General features: G+C 51.3%; 1 protein-coding gene across 4 annotated transcripts in view; it reads left to right on the top strand.

The window, feature by feature from the left end:
• MSRA (methionine sulfoxide reductase A) overlaps positions 1–19,527 on the top strand; it is a 159,306-nt gene that overhangs the window by 105,308 nt on the left and 34,471 nt on the right. For all 4 annotated transcript variants that reach the window (XM_055132672.1, XM_055132685.1, XM_055132691.1 and 1 more), the window contains one exon: positions 4,382–4,501. In XM_055132672.1, coding sequence (XP_054988647.1) covers positions 4,382–4,501 — 120 coding nt within the window. The remainder of the gene's footprint in view (positions 1–4,381; positions 4,502–19,527) is intronic.

Genomic DNA, 19,527 nt, shown 5'->3' with positions numbered 1-19,527 from the left:
TCTTCCAATGGGGAAAGATCTTTCTCGGGTTTTTTTTCCTTTTTGGGGAAAAGCGGCGTGGCGTCCGCCATATTATGAGGACCATTAAGAAGGTACAAACTTGGTGGCTCGGGAAGAAAAAAAAAAGAGGTTTGAACTTGAAACAGCGGGATGCGTGGGCAATCTCGGCCCAGGGCAATACCGGTGCACGCTCCGCGGAGATTCGACCCGGGTGGCCACAGGTTTGTGCGGCCACTCTGCTGCTGATCAACCACAATCCGGAGGCCAGCTAGAATACTTTTGGTACCAGCAACTGCTTCCAGCAATGTCTCTAGACTGTGAACTAAGCCATAGCCCCATGCTGCCCCAGGGAAGGAAATGATGCAATTTCTAACATAAATCTCCCTGGTCTTAGTTACTAAAATACCAAAATACAGAACTCCCAAACCGCACAGCCACGATTGACTTCATATCTCTTCATTCTCAGCAATGGAAAACTAATTATCAAATGCTTCCTTGTCAGCAGGGCTGTTTTTTGGGGGGGAAACTCCAAGAACAATAGTGAATTTTGTGTTGAAATATGAAATGTAATCAAGGTACAGAGAAAATGAAGTGAAATCTATCAGTTATGCAGGCAGGGGCAGGGGGGTGGAGGAGTGGGAGGTATACTGGGGTTTTTGGTGGTGGAGTATGGGCACTGGTGAAGGGACGGGTGTTCGAGCATTGGGTAACAGAGACATAAGCCTGAAAACTTTGTAACTTTCCACATGGTGATTCAATAAAATAAATAAATTTAAAAAAAAAACATTTCCTTCCAAGCTCGGTGTTGCAGGAAGCTTGTCTAAGCTGTCTGCCTGAGACAGCACTCTGCTAAGAACCTGCACCAAGTTCCTGCTCACTATTGGATCCTTGTCCAGTTCTGGTAAGACAAGGTTTCCCACCCTCAGCCCAGAATCCAACGGGCCAAAGCCAGAATGGTTGGACAAGGAGATTTGAAAGTGTCGTTTGTACAACCTAGAATTCTCCGTGTAAGAAATTAAAAGAGAGCCTGTGGCCAAATCTTTAAAACCAATAAGGGAATTTCATAAGTTTTCTGACAACATAGCAAACATTCGAAAATCAATGAAGTTTTCTATCCCAGCTAAAGTAATAAAAATATAATAGGAAATGTAATGTTTATTATGACAGCACAAACCATAGGATACATAAAAATGAACAGTATGTAATAAAAAGTACAAGGAAATTATGGCTCTTGTTGAAGAACATCCAAGAAAACCTAAATAAATGGACAGATGGACAGCTCAGTTATGATCATTGATGAAAGGACTCAGTAATTATCAACACGACAAATATTTTCAGATTTATCTATCAGGTCGGTGTAATTCTAACACAACTCTTAGCAGGACACTTACTGGGACTTGACTGGCCCATGCTTTACTAGATTTGGATTGGTCATGGGCCAAGCAGAGCCAAGAAGGTTTGGAAGGAGTGGGAATGCTCGGGTAACACTGGTGTGCTGGCCAGGACTCGTGGCCCCGACCCGCCCTGCAGAGATGCTGCCCCCTGGCCTCCCCCACAGCCACGCATCCTCCTGACTTGACCCCACCCCTTCCTCTCCAACTGTGCTCCTGGGTTTTAGGGGGCCCTTTGCAGACTGCGCCTCTGCTCTCACCGGCTTCTTCGCAGCCTCAGCATCGGAATGGAGCTGCTGGGGCTGGCTTGGAGCCCCTGGATTTGGGGCACTGAGGCTGACTGATGCGTGGAGGCTCACAGATTTCCAGCTCGGGGCAATTTGCCTTACACACGGCCCACCCAGGCTCGATCCCTGACATCCCATATGCCCCCCCCACCCCCAGAACTGCTGGGAGTTACTGAGCACAGAGCCAGGAGTAACACCTGTGCATCACCGTTCATGACCTAAAAAGACAAAGACAAACAAACAAAAACCTGCGGATTTTCAGCACTCCCTTAACAAGAATGACAACTGGGGTCTTACAACAGCCCTGCGGCTGCAGGAAATGATAGTCCTAGTGGCAGGGCAGGTGTAGATGCGGAGCCTCCCCTCTTCATTCTTGGAGCTCCCCTCCTTGCCCCGTGAGCCTCTCCATCCCCCCGGAACCCCCAGACCCTCCTCCCCTTCTCAGACTCCAGACCCCTTGTTTGGCCTCATCTTCTACGAAGCCTGCCTCTGTGTAGATCCCCCTGGTGTCTGCCGCCATTTCTCTCTCCCATTAGGCTTTCCCGTGGGGGTGAAATTCCCTGCCAGCCCGAGAGGAACTTGGTGGCGGAGGCGAAGCCCCTGTCCACTGCAGTGACCGCCTCCTCTTCGGGACTGGCCACTCCGGCCTCAGGTCTGTCTCTCAGGCCCACCCCCTCATGGTCTGGAATATGGTCTGGCCCAGCACGCTCACTCCCCCTGGCCTGGTTTTACTTTTCTTTTTTTTTTTTTTTAAGTCTCTTCTCCTAGTTTGCTACTTCTTTATTTATGTTCTTGTTTACCATCTCTTTCACCACGTAGAGTGCCAGCGTGGTAAGAGGGTAAGACCTTTGTTCGGTCCACATGTGCCCCAAGTGTCTACTCTGGGCACATAGTAAGCACTGAAGAGACTTTTTTTTTTTTAAGTTTCCAGAAAGTTCTGTTGTCAATGCTGGACAGACCCTGAATGGTTCCTGCACTCAACCCACCAGCACTACTCCTTTGTGTGGAGATGATGTTCAAGGTGAATCAGAGTCGATGGGTCACTTAGTAAAGAAGAATTTATTTGGGGTATTTGATATCTCTGAGGAAAAAAGAATTCTCCTGAATGCCCACTTCACTTCCTGTGCCAGAAGGTTATCTCCAGGTGAACTAGCAATGTTAAACAGAGAACAGACTTTTAGACTTTCTGAAAATATAGGCCATTACCTTGATAACGTAAATGTGTGGAGGGAGCTCTTGTGCAAGATTTGCAAGACATGGTACAAATTACGAAGGAAAAGAGATTTAGTAGCCATTAAAATGTCGGCATCGGGCACTGCACATCCTAGTAAGTTCAGAGTAAAGTCAGAAACAAGATAACGAGAACATTTAATTGGCAATAAACACAGCTACAATCGGTCAACAGGAAAAACACAGGGACCTAGTAAGAAATGGACAGAGGCCATCAGAGTCAGCAGACATGAACAGTTTCACATGGAAAGAGGCTCAGATTCCTGCTAATTGGCCAAGTCTGTGTTAAGAGTCACAGTGAGACCCATCGTGTTCACTGACAAATGTCTGAAATTTTGGAAACCCAACGTGTACTGGGCCTGCTCCTCCAGTGACACCCTCCTCGCTGCCCCCAACATCTCTTTTCCTCCTTCCCTCTGTCCCCTGATACCTTCCCTGCAGAGAGCTAGCTTCCAAGGGCAAGCCCTGTGTGGCCACATCCCAGAGCATGATGCCATGTGCCTTTCACAGGGACCCCCGTAAAAGGCTCCCATCGGAGCAGCAGGACCCACAGCCGTGCAGAGCCACAAGTATGGCGAGGGAACATAAAAATTCCCCAATGGGGTGGGCCAGAGCCATAGTACAGAGTGGGGGGCACTTGCCCTGCATACATTCATCCAATTCGGCACCTCCTTGCTGGCCTTCACAGTTCCTTCTCTGCCTTATCTAGCATATCCAGCAGTGGAACACAAATAACGGTTAGTGTGGCAGGCAACACTCTATTTCGCCAAAGTCTACAGCGCCTTTTTTTTTTTTTTTTGGTTTTTGGGTCACACCTGGCAATGCACAGGGGTTATTCCTGGCTCATGCACTCCGGAATTATTCCTGGTGGTGCTCAGGGGACCATATGGGATGCTGGGATTCGAACCTGAGGCAGCCACACACAAGCCCCACCCGCTGTGCCATTGGTCCATCCCCTACAGTACCTTAAGCAATGCTTACAAACACACCAGGGCAGGTGAAATCATTGTTTGACCTCCGCTTCCATCGTGGCGGGGTTGGGGATGTTCTTCTCATTTAAATCCGCGATTCAGTGCAAATACTTTTTTGATATAAAGTTTAAAACAGCAGGACCCGGACGTCGATGCAAATGTGTATGTTTTGGCGAGTCCGCGATGAAGCAGATGTGAGAATTACTCTAGGTCCTTAGAATTAATCTTTCGCTGTTCTTTGGGAAGGTGGGACTTTACTAATTCCATTCAAGATGGAGACCTGCTACATGTTTGGGGGACAGTTAGACCAAATAGCTCTCTATGCAAATGCCTGTAAATTTAATTATTTTTAAATGTTTTAAAATTCTCCTTTAGAACATAAAGTCCGAGTTGTTTTTGCTCTTCAAATGACATCTCTTTTGTAATGCCACTGGGGCCCCGATACAGACACGATCGCCTTGTTTTTAGACCAAACACTCATCAGAGTCTGTGTCACCCGTAGGCATGGGCTGTTTCTGGGGAGCTGAGAGGAAGTTCTGGAGCTTGAACGGCGTCTACTCAACTCAAGTCGGCTTTGCTGGTGGCTACACTGTCAACCCTACGTACAAAGAAGTCTGCTCAGGTAGGGAGATGCAGCGCAGAGGGGCTGGGGGCTGGTCCAGGGGGCAGGGGACAAGAGGCAGGCCTGGGGCCCATGTCTGGCCTCCCAGTCACAGCATGGGGTGGCTCCGGAGGCCCGTGAACACAGCCCTGGTGGCCCTGCGTACAGACCCCAGCAGCCCCACACCCGGGGACCACAGCCATCGGTCACTGACCTGGTAGGCCGAGCAACAGCGGCACTGACCCCTGAGGCCCCCTGGACACTGCTTAGGGTGTCCTGAAAAAAAAAGCCAGAGAGAGAGAGAGAGAGAGGGAGAGATGGAGAAGGAGAGAGAGAGAGAGAGAGGAAAGGAGAGAGAGAGAAGGAGAGAGAGAGTGGGAAGGAGATAGAGGGAGGAAGGGAGGGAGAAAATAGAACAAAGCTAAGGCATCTCCCTAAGATGGTCGATCTTCCCAGGTTGTCCCATCTCAGTTCCATCCCCGGAGCCACATATGGTCCCCTGAGTACTGCCAGGAAAAAAACCCAAGCACTGCCAGGTGTGACCAAAACCCAAACTAAACCAAACCCAAACTACGAGGTAAAAATACCCTGCAGCTTGGAGAGTGCGAGGCAGCTGGTTCTCAGTGACTGCCTCCTTAAAATGGGAATATCCCTTATTGTGCCTCTCCAGCCTGCCCTGTTTCTGGGATTGGTCCCTTTGCTGGACTCTCAGCTGATGTTTCTGGAGGATACTGAACTTCCTGTGGGGTGTATCACTTAGCATTCGCTGTGGACCAGCCACTCCAACGCAGAATCACTGAAACAATCACTGATTAGCTTATGGTTCTGTGGGCCGGTACAGGCGGGGCTCAGCTGGCGGTTCTTCTGCTGAGTGCATCTGGGTCCAAAGACTCCATTCGGCGTCTGGCTCGCTGAGGGCTGCTTAGTTGAGGACTTTACTGGGATGCCCGGCTGTTGGCTGGGGTGACTGGAATGAGGGCTCTGATGTCTTCACCGGCTGGCTTGGATGAATTCATTTCGTGGTGGGGGACAAGATCCTGGGAGCAAGGAAAGACGGGCTCCTTCTAGCATTTCCCCAGGCTCTGTTTGTATCACATTTCCTTCCGCCCCATTGGCAGGAGCTCATCACATGGGCTGGCCTAATGTGGGTGAGGGAGGGGCCTCCCCACAGGCTCGGGCTTGGGGAGGTGTGAAGGTTGCGGGGGGGGGGGGGGGCTGGGAAGGAGCAGAGCAGTAGGAAAGACGCTACTGCCACCCCACCCTGTGAGTGCCCAGAAGCACTTGGGGTAGCTCACGCCTCCATGTGTAGCCCCCATTGAGCACCAGGTGAAATGAGAAGATCAAGAGCTTTAACTGCATCAGTGAATGGCGACAAAAGTCCAAGAAGACCTTCAGCTACAGCAGATCTTTCTACACTGCCCAAAGATAACTTTAGAACGGCAGCTCTCTCCGTGTCCAACGATTGTGAGGAATCACTACAGCCGAGAATCAGGAAGCTTTGAGGAGAGTCTACCGGGGAAAATGAAAGAGCTTGTTCAAGGAGAAATAAAGGAGTTAAAGAACAGAGTTGCAAGTTTCATCAGCAGAGTGGGGAAAGAAGAACATCAAGTCAGCAACTCTTCGAAGATACAGGCACACAAGTCATCAATAAAGAATAGATAATAAAAAAAAAGAAAAAAAGGAAGAATAGATAATAGGAGAGAGGGAGAAAAAAGTAAAGAGAGTTTAAAGGATCTAGTTGATAATATCAGGAGGAAAACACCTGAAAATTATAAAAATTCCAGAAGTGGGGGAAAGAGGGAGTGGAAGAAAATGTCTAGCCAAAGAAATGGCTGACAAAGTCCCCAGTCTGAAAAGGGAGTCTGATGCCTTGATCCAGGAAGCCTGAAACACATCCACTGAAGTAAATCCAGATGGAACAGTGGCAAGACACACTGGGATCCAAATGGCAGGAACCCAGACAGAGACAGACTCCCTAAAGTGGTGAGAGAGACGCCAGTGCTCACAGACAAACCAAAAAAAAGTAAGGTCTACATCAGATTTCTCAGACCAAACTATCAGCAAGTAGAGAATGGAAAGTGCTGAGTGAAAAGGACCTCCAGCTAAGAACCCTTGATTCTGTAAGACTGCCGCTGAGACTTGAGGGAACGGTTAAAGACATTCTCAGGCACTCGGCAGCTGAGGCATCCAGCCCACCTCTGCCAGGGGTCCGGACTGGCCTCTCATCACAGCAAGTGCCAGATGGCGAGAACAACCCGGATCCTCACAGATGAATGCAACAAAATCCCCAAATATCAGTCATTTCTCTAAATGTCAGTGGATTCAGCTCTCTCGTCAGAAGGCGCAGAGGATGGATCAAGAAACAAAATCCAACCTTCTGCTACCTCCAAGACACTCTTGACTGAGAGGGAAGGTCGGAAAACATTCATGTGAGCTCAGGGAAGACTAAAAACAAGCGGGGGCTGGGGGGGGGGTCTGGGGTGGGGGTGTCATACTGGCATCAGGCCAAATCGCAAGTCACTGGAGTGGACGGTATGGACTAAGCATCTCGGAAGGTCAAGAGGACTTATGACCAAACAAGGGGAGCAGTGGGGAGAGCGACAGATAACACACAGCTGTGTATATAAACTTATACACACACATATGCTATGTATATACTTATACACACATATACTATGTAGATACTTATACACATATATATGCTATGTATATACTTATGCACACATGTACTATGTATATAATCATACACACATACTATGCATATATACTTATATATACTATGTGCATATGTTTATACATACATATATACTCTGCATATACTTATACACACATATATACTGTGTGTATATACATATACACACATATGCTCTGCATATATATTTATGCACACATATATGCTATGTATATATACTTATACACACATATGCCATGTATATATACTTATATGCACCTATATACTATGTCCATATACTTAAACACATACACATATACTATGTCCATATACTTATACACTCACATATAGCAGCTCCTAATAGGCCCAAGGAGCATCAACAGCAACACAATAGTAGTATTAACTTTAGCATCCTACTTATAATCGGGCAGATCAGACAGACAGCATGGCAACAGGAAGACAAGAATCCTGAGTGTGACTAGGGTACAGGACGCTCCCGGCCCCAAACTCTGATTACACATTGCTCTCCAGCGCACACGAGCATTCTCTCAGATAGACAACATGCTGGAACACAATCTAAGTGCTTATTAAAATATAAGAACAATATCAAGTACATTTTCAGACAACAATTCCACAAAGACAGAAATTAACAAGAAAAAGAAAGTCAGGAAAATCTCTAACATTTGGGAAATGAAAAAAAAACATTCTGTTAAGCAACCATTAGATCAAAGAGGAAATCAAAGAAGAAACAAAGATTCATTGAAATGAATAAGAGTGAAGACAAACTGTCAGACCGGTGGGACATAGCTAAAGTAGTACTAAGGTGAAAGTTCCTAGCCAAACAGGTTTATGTCAGGACACAACAGCAAGCTCAAATCAATAGCCTAACCTCACAGCTAAAGAAACTGAAAAAGAAAAAAAGAACAACAAATGAATTCCAAAGTAGAAAGAAGGAAATAGTAAAAATTAGGGCAGAAATCAATGATAATGATAGCGATCTGGTTCTTAGACTAAACAAGATTGACAAACTCTTAGTGAACTAATGAGAGAAACCCAAACAAAGTGGGTCAGAAATGATAGAGGAGAAATGAGAACAGATATCCCAGAAATATAGACACCAAAAAAACCCATAAGAGATCGGGTCATTGTTGGAGGGAAGGGGTCACTGGTGAAGGGACTAGTGTTGGAATATAGTCTGCCTAAGCCTCAGTCATGATAAGTTTGTAGCTTTGTAATTCATGGCGAGTCAGTTAAAAGGGGAAAGAAGAGGGCACTCGATGCTGCTAAGCTAGAGAACCTTGAAAAAAAAATAAGTTCTTAGGATCATACCATCTCCCAAGACTGAGTCCGGGACAAGCAGAAAACCTGAGCAGACCATTGTGAATCAGGAAATCGCAACAGTCACCAGCAGCTGCCCGGGCCCAGCTGTCCAGAGTGGCCCTGGGTGCCAGTGTGCCCCCCACCCCACCACGAAGACTGTGTTGCAGACTCTGGAGAGCCCTGAGGGCCTGTCCCCCCTCCTCCTCTGCACCCAGGCCGCCGCTCGTGGAAATGGGGGCTTAACAACATGGAAGCATCTTTTATGATCTGTCCTTGAAGATGCAGGCATGAACGGTTCCCTCTGAAGAGGGCTGCTGGACTCAGGAGTGAACCCCGCCCCCCGGTGTGGGAGCCGGTGGACGGGGCGATCTGGGCTCCCTGCCGCGCGAGGTCTGACTCTGGAGTGAAATCTGGGCTGTGGGACCCTGGGAGCATCATGAAAACCTGCACGTCCTTGGCTGCCTCCGGAGAAGAGCAGGAAGGTTCTGCCCGGTGTCGGCTGGGAACAAATGCTTCGGTGGCTCACCTGTCCTTCCCTTGCTTCTCTTGGAAACGAACCCCGGGCAGGTGCAGAGGCCGGAGACCCCCGGGGTGCCCCTTCACCTGATGTTCCGGCCTGGGCCTGCAGCCTGACCCCCTGGCCTGAGACAGGAGGCCCCACCCAAACCTCCGCTGTTGTGCTACGGCAAACTGCTGCTGGTCCATTAGAACACGGCCGGCGCTGGTCTGCTCAGGCACCGTCCAGTCCAGCGAGTCACCGTCCCAGGGACCACATGACCCGGGCTCAGCCACCCTTTTTGTGTCTTTGCTTTCCCTCACATCTGATCCTCCAGACAGGCCAGGGAAGGGTCCTGGTCCTTGTCCGTTGCGGAGGGGAGGAGCCGCCCTCACTAGCTCCCGGATCTGTCGCTGCCTCTGGCCCTGCTCTGAGGCAGGCTGGCCCCGGTGCCCGCTCTGCTGCTCTGCTCCCAGGGTTGGCCAAGCCACGTGCTCTCCCTCTTGTACAGCCCTCTACCCCTGGGCCGTGCCTTTGAGTATTCCGCCGTGCTTCTTAGGGATTACTGTAAGAACATTATCGACACCCCCTCCCCCATTTTTTTTCCCCCTGTCTTGCTGGTATTTAGCAGGAGGACAAAACCCTTTTAAGAAACGATTCGTGCAAACAGCTGCTGTGTCTGGGGCCTGTAGCAATGGAGAACTCAGTGCAGGAACCGAAAGGGTTTTCTGTTTGATGGGAACACTACCTGCCAAGTTAGCCGTGGCACCGGAAGCCTGGTTGTCATGGAAACTTGCTCCTGATTGGGAAAAGATAGTTATAGGGTCTTACCCAGACGCAGAAGGAGAGATGATTTCTTTCCCCGGGCTTTTTTTGTTGTTGTTCTGATCATAAAAGGGAAAAACAAAAAGGCAGAGAGAGCTGTGATACAAAGGCCCCCTGGCACAGAGGTGGCAGAACCCTCAGATCCTTGGGCATAGCGGGGAGGGAGAACAAACGAGGTCCCCAGCTAGAGTAATTATGGTAACCAGCTCATTAAAGAGTTTTGACAGAGGAGAGGGTGGGGGAGACAGACCCACCCCCACCCCACTGAAGCCCCGGGTGCTCAGAGCCCTGTCTCCCAGCCAGCCCTGGGGGAATCTGACTTGCACGAAAGAAAAAGAAAAAACGCAGTGGCCCTCAGATGCCAGCCACTGCTCGGGTTTCTGCCAGGGGAACGCCGGTGCCTGCGCGGGTTTGCATTCATCTCAAAACTACTTATTCTTGTAATCGTGATTAAGCTTCTAAGACAGTAGCCACAACCAGCAGTCTTTTGTAAGGGTCTTCCTTCCTTCCTTCCTTCCTTCCTTCCTTCCTTCCTTCCTTCCTTCCTTCCTTCCTTCCTTCCTTCCTTCCTTCCTTCCTTCCTCCCTTCCTTCCTTCCTCCCTCCCTCCCTCCCTCCCTCCCTTCTTCCTCCCTCCTCCCTCCGTCCCATTCTCTCTTCCCTTCCCTCCCCTCCCCCTTCTCCCTTCCCTTCTCTCCTTCCTTCCTCCCTCCCTCCCTCCCTCCCTCCCTCCCTTCTTCCTCCCTCCTCCCTCCGTCCCATTCTCTCTTTCCTTCCCTCCCCTCCCCCTTCTCCCTTCCCTTCTCTCCTTCTTTCCTTCCCTCCTTTCTCCCTCCTTGCCTCCCCACCCCTCCTTCGCTCCTTCCCTCCTTCGAAAGGATCTGGCCTATGTGCCAAATTCCTCCTCTCATTCAGCAGCCCACTTGAGCCAAGAGTGCCGTTCATTTTTTTGCCAGGATTAGCGGGGTACCGCTCAGAGAGGGCTCTCTGAATCCATGGAGCGGGCTCTGCCCCTTGCCCGCCCCCTCCTGGCTGTCGCAATGGAGTGTTGTCCTGGCACACAGATCTGGCATCCAGGGCTCACGCATGGACCCAGGAGCCGGAGCCCCCGCTGCCGGGGCCGTGGGCCCCACATGGGCGTGAGGGTCGGGGCCTCTGAAGGGCACGTCAAGGGCTGGTCCCTAGCACGGGAGCTAGGCTTGGGGCTCCTGGTAGGAAAGACACACCACCCTCGGGACTCACGGAAGGAGCCTGTCCCAGAGGCGGCCAGAAGCTCCTCTGCTGGCTGGGCCTTGCGCCTGATGCTGGCAGGGGGGATGGGGCCAGCAGCCCTGTGGGGACTCATTCTTGTGAATAAGGGTCCCAGGGGCACCGAAGCCAAGGAGGCGTCCGGGGCTCTCAGACTTCGGAGGAGCCCGGCGGGGGAAGCTGCTTCGGGTGCAAAATTGAGGCCTGTGCAAGCCTGCCTTTGGGCTGCGTCCCTGGTCATGGGGAGCGGCTCTGGCACCTTTATTTTTGAGATGGCTGACCCTGGCTTTCTCTTTACACACACACACACACACACACACACACACACACACACTCACACACGCATACGCACACGCACTCGTGCCTGCATGCGCACAGAGATGCCGATTCCCCCAAACGTTTGTTATGCAAACCAACTGATTAGCTGGCACACTGTTGCTTTACGACATTGATTCGAGAAGTAATTGAGCTATTCAGAGTCCTGAATACCATGATGGAGAATTAGTCTCACATTTTATAATAACGGCTATACAGATGAAAATATGAAAAGACATTCTGCCATGGATAAAGCAATCCGGGTTAATTTCAGTGCATTAGCCTAATACACAAATAACCCCATTGCTGGCGAGGAGACCCAGGATGTTCATTCACTGGGTAATCTCTCTTCGTATTTTGCTTACAGATGTTCAGAACAATCCCGTGTTTATCAGTGTATTCAAAAGCTTCCCGAAATCTGTGCTGCCAAGTGGCACGGGCGGCGGTGGCGGCGACGCGGCAAGGCTGAAAGGGACGCCTGCGTGCTCCCCACAGCGGCCCGGCAGCCCGGTGCTCGCTCCCCACTCAGGCTCCGCCGGGCGTCCTCACGTCACCTTCCACCGGCGCCTGCCCGGGCCTTTGCTCACCTGCCCGGCTCTTGTCTGGTCTGCTAAGCCCGGGGAATGGTGCGGTAGTGCCCGACGCTGGGAGTTCCCGGGTCGGGCTGTGCGCAGGCTCTGACCGGCAGTGCCCCCTCTCCCCCTTCGGGTGCTCCTGGGGTCAGGCACTTTGCTGGCCAGCCAGGCAGGGCCTGATTTCCTTGCTGCTCCACGCCCTGGCCTCGCCACTGTCACTCTGGGCGGGAGACCACGGTCCCCTGGTGCTCTCGGAGGGGCTTAATTCCTGACGTGCTTGGGTGGCCGTGCGCGTCGCTGGGTCTTCCGGGAGAGGAACGGTGCCACTCCGCAAACTAGCAGTGAATTCCGGGATTAGCAGGTTCAACCGAGCTGTGCCCAACCCTTGCTGAGTTCCTCCCAGACGGCCTCAGGTCTACTCGTGGAGGGCAGGCTGTGTCTGATTGCAGTCAGTGTCAGTCAGGGCGAGCTGCCAAGTCATTGATGGGGCCTCGGAGATGCAGGGGTCCTGGGGTTCCGTTCTGAGCATTTTGATCACGTCTATGTGTGACCCCTTCATGCAGAACCCGGGGCTGATTTTCTCCGAGGCCCCTTTCAGCCCTTTGGTGGGTCTCTGCAGGACCACGGGGGGGTGTTTTGGTCATCCAGACCCAGGCCCGCATGCCCGTTTGCCGTGATAGTGCAGTTACCATAGAAAGTTTCCCCATCTCTTGGCGAGAGACTTGGACTTCATTGCCCCAAGCAGGTGGAGTGGACCCACACCCCCTTTGCAGGTGCTGCCTCTGTCTGTCCACAGCTGTTTGTCTCTAGTGCCTTCACTGGCAGTAGAAATAGAGTCCCGGGCAGGGGATCATTGTTTGTGCAGAGTGCCGTTCTCTACCGCACGTTGTGTTCAGATAACAGGAAGACTGGGATTCATGCAGACAGTGGCGCGCAGACAATGGTGCTCAGAGAGACAGCCAGCCAGTGTGGGCTCCTTTGTAAGATCCTCCTTTGTCCACTGCTTTTCCATGGCGGGGTGAAGAGAGCTTAAAGGAATTTCTGTCCTTACAGAAACAGAACTTGGAGCGGAATGAGAAATGTGTCTTGCTGGGTACCCATTTATGGGGGGGGAATGCGTTCCTTGGGTCACTGCCTGAATTCTATAAGGCAGGGTGGGGCTGCTGATTCCTGAGGGTTCCTGGGCACACCGGGGGGAGACTTGGATGGCCAACAGTCGTTGCCACTGCGGGGACCTAGGACCCTCCCTCATGGCATGTCAGGGGCAGAATAGCCACCTGCCTTCTCTCACTCACTCTCGGCTGCCAGGCTGGTTTGTTACGAGTGCCCAAGATGTCAGGAGATAGGTATGGTGGAGGTGGGGGGGATGGGAGGGTGGGGATGGGAGGGCGGAAGTGGAGGTGGGGATGGGGGGGGAGGAGTGAGGGTGGGTGTGGGAGAGGGTCATGCTACGGGGTAGACATTGCTGGGAGCAAACAATGCAGGGGCCCCGTACCCCAGTCACTGGAAGGGTGACAGTCCCATGCTCTCCATGTCCAGGTCTGTGCCAGATGAAATGCAGGCCCCTACAAAGGGGTCTGGCTGAACAGTTGGGCCTAACAGAGCCTCTAGACCCAGCATCAGGGCAACGGGACTGGAAGGTGGGGGAGAGCCTTCATGAGGCCCCTCTGGGGGCAGTGGTCTGGCCCGTCCAGAATGCGGGCACCACTCAGGCCCACTCACCTTAATGGTCAGGCGGATTCACGTGCCACTCAGAGTTGCTAATAATCCGATATGATGCGTGTGTCATGAGGTAGACGTTGATGAAGAAAAAAACTAACTCTTTTCCCCTGCCTTATTGAAACACCGTGGTCTACAAAGCTGTCGGCGATACCCTTGCTGCAGGCATTCAGTGTTCTCACAAGCAGGATGGCCTTCCCTCCCCCACTGTCCCCGGTTTCCCTCTGAGCCTGCCCCTGTAGCAGGCACAAAATAATTTATTTCATATTGTTTATTACAACTAAATAACTAAGGGAATTATTTCAAAAAAATACTTAAGTAAAAGAAAATTTGTGAACATTGTTATCTCTCCCCATGGGGCCATGAAGTCCTTGTCGGCAGGTTTCCGAGCTGCCCGTGGCTAGCCGGGCCTTCTGCGCTCACAGCTGTGGGTTATTGAGCTTAGCCGCTCCTGCACTACCCCCCCATCTAACCCGGGGTGCTCCTGCTGGGCTGTGAGCATTGTAGAGTTTGGGCTGTCTCCTGGCCTCATGCTCCGGAAACGCTGGGATATTTCACTGGGCCGTGAGTTTACCGGGCATCATGGCGGGATGTGGGTGCGGCTCCTGGAGCTTCCGAAAGTCTGAGGGGGTGAGGAGGAAAGGCTGCCCGCCCCCACCCCGAGAAGACCCCAGAGTTCTCACCCTGGACACAGTGTACCTGGCATTCTCGACAGTTTGGCATCTATGCAGAGCTTAGTCGTGGGGCGGCAGGGTCAGCCCATGACATGCCACCAAGCATGGTGGCAGCTGTGGGATGTGAGTGCGGCCTCAGGGGTTTCCGGGGAGTGGGGACTCGGCCCACCCCCCTCAAGGAAAAATAGCTCTTAAAAATGTTTTCACAGGGGGAGAGGGGCTTAGGGTATCTGAATGTGGATTTGGAATTAGATGATGCTCATGAGTAATTGTTGACTTTGTTGACTGAAAGGATGGAATCACCATTATGTTTTGTTTTGCTTTGGGGGCCACACCCAGCAATGCTCAGGAGTTACTCCTGACTGCACTCAGGAATCACTCCTGGCAGTGCTCGGGGGACCATATGGGATGCTGGGGATTGAACCTGGGTCAGCCACATGCAAGGCAAATGCCCTCCCCACTGTACTAACGCTCCATTGGAATCACTGTTATGGATGAAAATGTCCTTGTTTTTAGCAGTTATATGTGAAAGCATTTAGGTCTGAAATGATGTGAAAAATTTATCGTAGCATACTACAAAATTAAGAAAAAGGGAAGAGAGAGAAAAAGGGATTGGAGTATGTTAAATGTTGATAATTTTTGCATCTGGAGGATAGGTTGGTACATGAGGTTAATTTCACAATTATTTTTGCTTTTGTGCATGTTTGAAAACTTTCATAATAAAATTCTCTCTAAGCATCTTTTTAGGAATTATGCAGACTATAAAATATAAGTAAATAGACACAATTTTAGGAATAGATTACTGTGCATTTTACATGCAAGGAACACCTGCCCATAAATTCAATTAAAAATAGTTTTATCTGTGTTTAAAAATTCAGATTTTTTTTTATGAGACTGTCTATTTGCATTACAAAGGGGATTGTTTCTTTTATAAAATGGTTTATCTTGGCATTGCATTCAATGATGTATTTCCTTTCCGTGAGTGCTCTTTCTCTAAACCCTCACAGTTCCACCTTTCTCTTTCCTGGAACTTGCCCGCTGTCCAGTCCATAAGCGGGATCTTTTCATGCCACCACAGCTTTCTGTAAACTTGGTTCCTCTCTTTGGGATTATTGTCTAGACAAGCACAAAAGCTGTTGCGTTGATCTACATCCTCCAATACTTTCTGTCTATCCATCCACCTATGTAAATTTAAGAATTCCTATTATGGGGGCCCGAGCAATAGTACAGCAGGGAGGGCGTTTGCCTTTCACATGGCCAACTCGGGTTGATCCCCGGCACCCCCTGTGGTCCCCCAAGCACCACCAGGAGTGATTCCTGAGTGCAGAGCCAGGAGTAACCACTGGGCATTCTGGATGTGACCCAAAAAGCAAAAAAAACAAAACAAACAAAAAAAAAAAAACAGAATTCCTCATTATGAGAACTGATAGGTTCCCAAATCTGTAACTAGAAAACTGATGGCCCGGAAGAGCTGATGGGGTGACCCCAGTCTGAAGGCTGGGCAGGGATGTCAGAGCCACAGCAGCTTGGCTCACTTGTACTTGGTGAGGGCATCATCCGTGCCTCGGTGGCAGTGGACAGGACACTTCAGCTGCACGCAGGCCAGGCTGCTCCATATTCTGCACTTTGGTTTTGGGTGGTTTTGTTTGTTTTCTTGGTTTTTTTTTTTTTTGGTGTTTTTTTTTTTTTTATGCCACACCTGGCAGTTCTCAGGGGTTCCTCTTGGCTCTGCACTCAGGAATCACTCCTGGCAGTGCTCACGGGACCATATGGGATGCCAAGGATCGAACCCGGGTCAGCCACATTCGAGGCAAACGCTCTATCTGCCGTACTGTGGCTTGGGCCCCGATAGTCTCCACTTTTTACAGGACCCTAGTAAGCACGAGAGGCCGTCCTCTCCCCCAAATCTGCATTTGATTTATAGTTCCCTTTAAGTGATAAAGAGAGGATTTGGGTGGTTTTTTTTTTTAAATCTGAATTATTGGTGAAATCTGGAAGAAATATCCTTCAGGGTTAAGAAGGTGAATTAAAAGGGACTTATGCTTTGCCTGTATGTAACTGAAAGTACATAACTATTATGCCGATTGAGAATCATCAATTCGCTTTCCTCAAGCAAAGAAGCCTCGTTACTGAAGACCTCCATGTTCGTCATAACCAAGGTGGTGATGGCGGAAGCAGTAAGGCACGGTGTTTGAAAGTATCTCTAATGATGGTTTTTTAAAGCTCGGTGACGTGTTTCTCATAAGATGTGCCCTGGCACATGTTCACAGTACAAACCTGGCGTCTGCGGCCTCCTTCCCCTGGTCAAGCAGAGCTGACCTAAGGGTGGGGTCCTGGGCGTCTCCTCCTGCGCCATCCAGCAGAGCCGTGTGGCCGGGACCCTCCTGCAGGCTCTCCCCCAAAGTCCCCGGGCCTGGTCCCAGTGCAGATGGCCGCTTCTCCCGTGATAGGTCGGAACGGTCTGAGAACACCAGCTCCGTGAGCTGTGAGCTGGCCCGGAAGGAGCGCAGCTCGGAAACTCAGCACCCTGGCGGTGGTTTCTCTCGGGCAGGGGCTGTCCTGAGCAGCAGCATCCCCATGTGGGCATCGATTTATTTGCTTTCGTTCATTTTTTTATGCCCAGGATAGAACTTGGGCCCTACCCCTGCCCCGAGCTGCCCCCAATCTGTTCCAACCACGACTGTCCTAATGGTTCCTTCTCTATCCCACTGCCCTCTCCCCCAGACCTTGGGGCAGGTTCCCACCCATGGGCCATCCTCCTGGCCCGTGTCTCTGCTGCCCGTGGGTCTCCATCTCCTACTCTGTGTTGGTTGGTTTGTTATCCCACACATGAGTGCAGTCATTCCATCTCTGTCCCCGTCCTTCTGACTCATTTCACTCAGTGTGAGACTCCATCTGCCGAGTCTTGTTCTCTCTTAGCCCCTCCCCTCTTCTCTCTCTCACTGAAAATGTCGAACAACCCAAGTTTGACGTGTCATAGCAGAGGGTCAGTCTAATGAAGGTGAGGGTGGACGCTGCCTAGGGCAGCCTCGTGGGGGTTGCCGTCAGAGGATCCTGCGCGTGGCCGGGCTGGCCCAGGCAGAGCGGCTGTCTCTGGAGCACTGGGCTGTGTTCTGGGAGCCGGAAGCCTTGACCAGCCCCGCCCAGTGGCTGTGGAAACCGCTTTGTGCCAAGGCGCTGATCAAAACCACTGCGGCCCCTGCACTGGGCTCTGGCGTCTATGGGTTATAGCCGAGCACAATGGGGACGGCTCCTCCACTGCGCCTCCAATTATGTTCCCCCTTCATTTCAGATAAAGGGGTGGGGGGGTCCTTTTCAGGGCCTGCCGCTCTGAAGTATTTTTTTTCCAGAGAGAGGATGTGATTCTGTCAGGGGGTCTGTGCACGGGCTGTTTCTCCAGGCCCAGCCTCCGTGGACAGCTGCAGGCGGGGCCCCAACGCCCTCTGAGCTGAGACGCCGTTTGTCCTTGATAATAAATAGTCAAAAATAATTCATTGTTCGAACTCGTCGGAAACCTTTCATCCACAAACTCCAGCAGGCTTTGTTCACCCTCTTCCCCTTTCATTCCCCCAACCCCCTCAGGGGAATACAGTACAGGCCTGGGCAAGGACAACCCACCCCCTCCCCATTTTCAGAGGACCCCGAGATGGAGCTCAGCTACTCAGCTCACAATTCGAGCAGCAATTCCTGAGGGCTCTGCACCTCGGGGTGGAGGCTCTGAAAGTCTCTCTGAGCTAATTTCCCTTTGTTCTTAGGGTGACCAAGATAAACACAATCAACTTCTTTGGTCCAGCTGTTTTTTTTTTTTTTCTTTATGGGTCACACCCGGCAATGCACAAGGGTTACTCCTGGCTCTGCGCTCAGGAATCACTCCTGGCGGTGCTCAGGGGATCATATGGGATGCTGGGAATTGAACCCGGATCGGCCGCGTGCAAGGCAAATGCCCTACCCGCTGTGCTATTGCTCCAGCCCCTGGTCCAGCTGTTTTAAATGCCAGCGATGCCCTGAGTCTGGGGTTGGCCAGCGCCCGAACCCTTTGATAGGTGGATGTCTGTCACGTGCCTACTTGGGTTTAGCCCAGTCTGCAGGCACTGAGCTGGGGACCAGGCCCAGGCACGTCCCTGGTGCTCTGTCATGGTTGAGGGAGAGGCAGGCCGAGGGCCCCGTGATGCAGGGACGCCCCTTGAATCTCTCTCCTCCGGAAACTGGCCTCACCGGACTCCTAAACTCACCTTGAAACACGGCGCTCAGATCTCCTCCCTGTCTGACCAGCGGCTCTGCACCGTGGGTCTCCCCATTCAGTGCTCCCCCTCAGCCATACCGTTAGGTTTCTCGTTTCCATCTCTTACCCACTCCTCCCTCAAGTAAATATGGATGCCCAGGAGTAAATAGTATTTTGGAGTCAATTAACTCCCATGTTACATAGCGTAGCACCAACAGTCATCCTGTGTCTATCCTAAAAGGACATTGCTAAATAAACCATACAAATGACATAAAGGAAAGAGAAAAGCAATTTGGGATTATTAGTGTCTGATGGGACTAGAGAGATAGCACAGAAGGTAGGGCATTTGCCTTGCATGCAGCCGACCCGGGTTTGATTCTTCCGTCCCTGGCAAGAGCCCAGCAAGCTACCGAGAATATCTCACCCGCACAGCAGAGCCTGGCAAGCTACCTGTGGCATATTCGATATGCCAAAAACAGTAACAACAAGTGTCACAATGGAGATATTACTGGTGCCCGCTCAAGCAAATCGATGAACAACGGGAGGACAGTGCCTGATGGAATTGGGTGTGTCTCAGGGACACTGTTCTGGGAGTGGCTCAATAGACCTAAGCTCCCTGTGGGAGCAGCAAAGACAGCCCAGTGTTATCCAGGGCCTGCAGATGGCCTCTGAGGACAAGGTGGACATGCAGTAGGACAAGACCCAGGAGATGCCTCCCCAGAAGGGGACAGGATCACTCTGTGGTCAAAGATCCTTCTCTTTGCTTTTGTGGACGCTGTGTTGGGACCAGGATGCACAGGACCTTCCCATGGGCCCCGGCGGCACCCGGTGAAGCCCGCAGTTTGTCTCACCAAATCCGCGGTGCAGGGACAGCTGCTTGGACACCAGTTTGTGTGGACAAAGGCCCCGGCCCTGTTTTGGCCATCCCAGGAGCACCCCAGGAGGGCCTGGCTGAGCCCTCTGGGCGGAACAGTACAAGCACT

The sequence above is a fragment of the Sorex araneus genome, chromosome 1 (genome assembly GCF_027595985.1).
Source record: "Sorex araneus isolate mSorAra2 chromosome 1, mSorAra2.pri, whole genome shotgun sequence".
Classification (NCBI taxonomy): Eukaryota; Metazoa; Chordata; class Mammalia; order Eulipotyphla; family Soricidae; genus Sorex; species Sorex araneus.
Note: the sequence above shows the minus strand (reverse complement) of the source record. Positions and strands in the feature narration are given on the sequence as shown.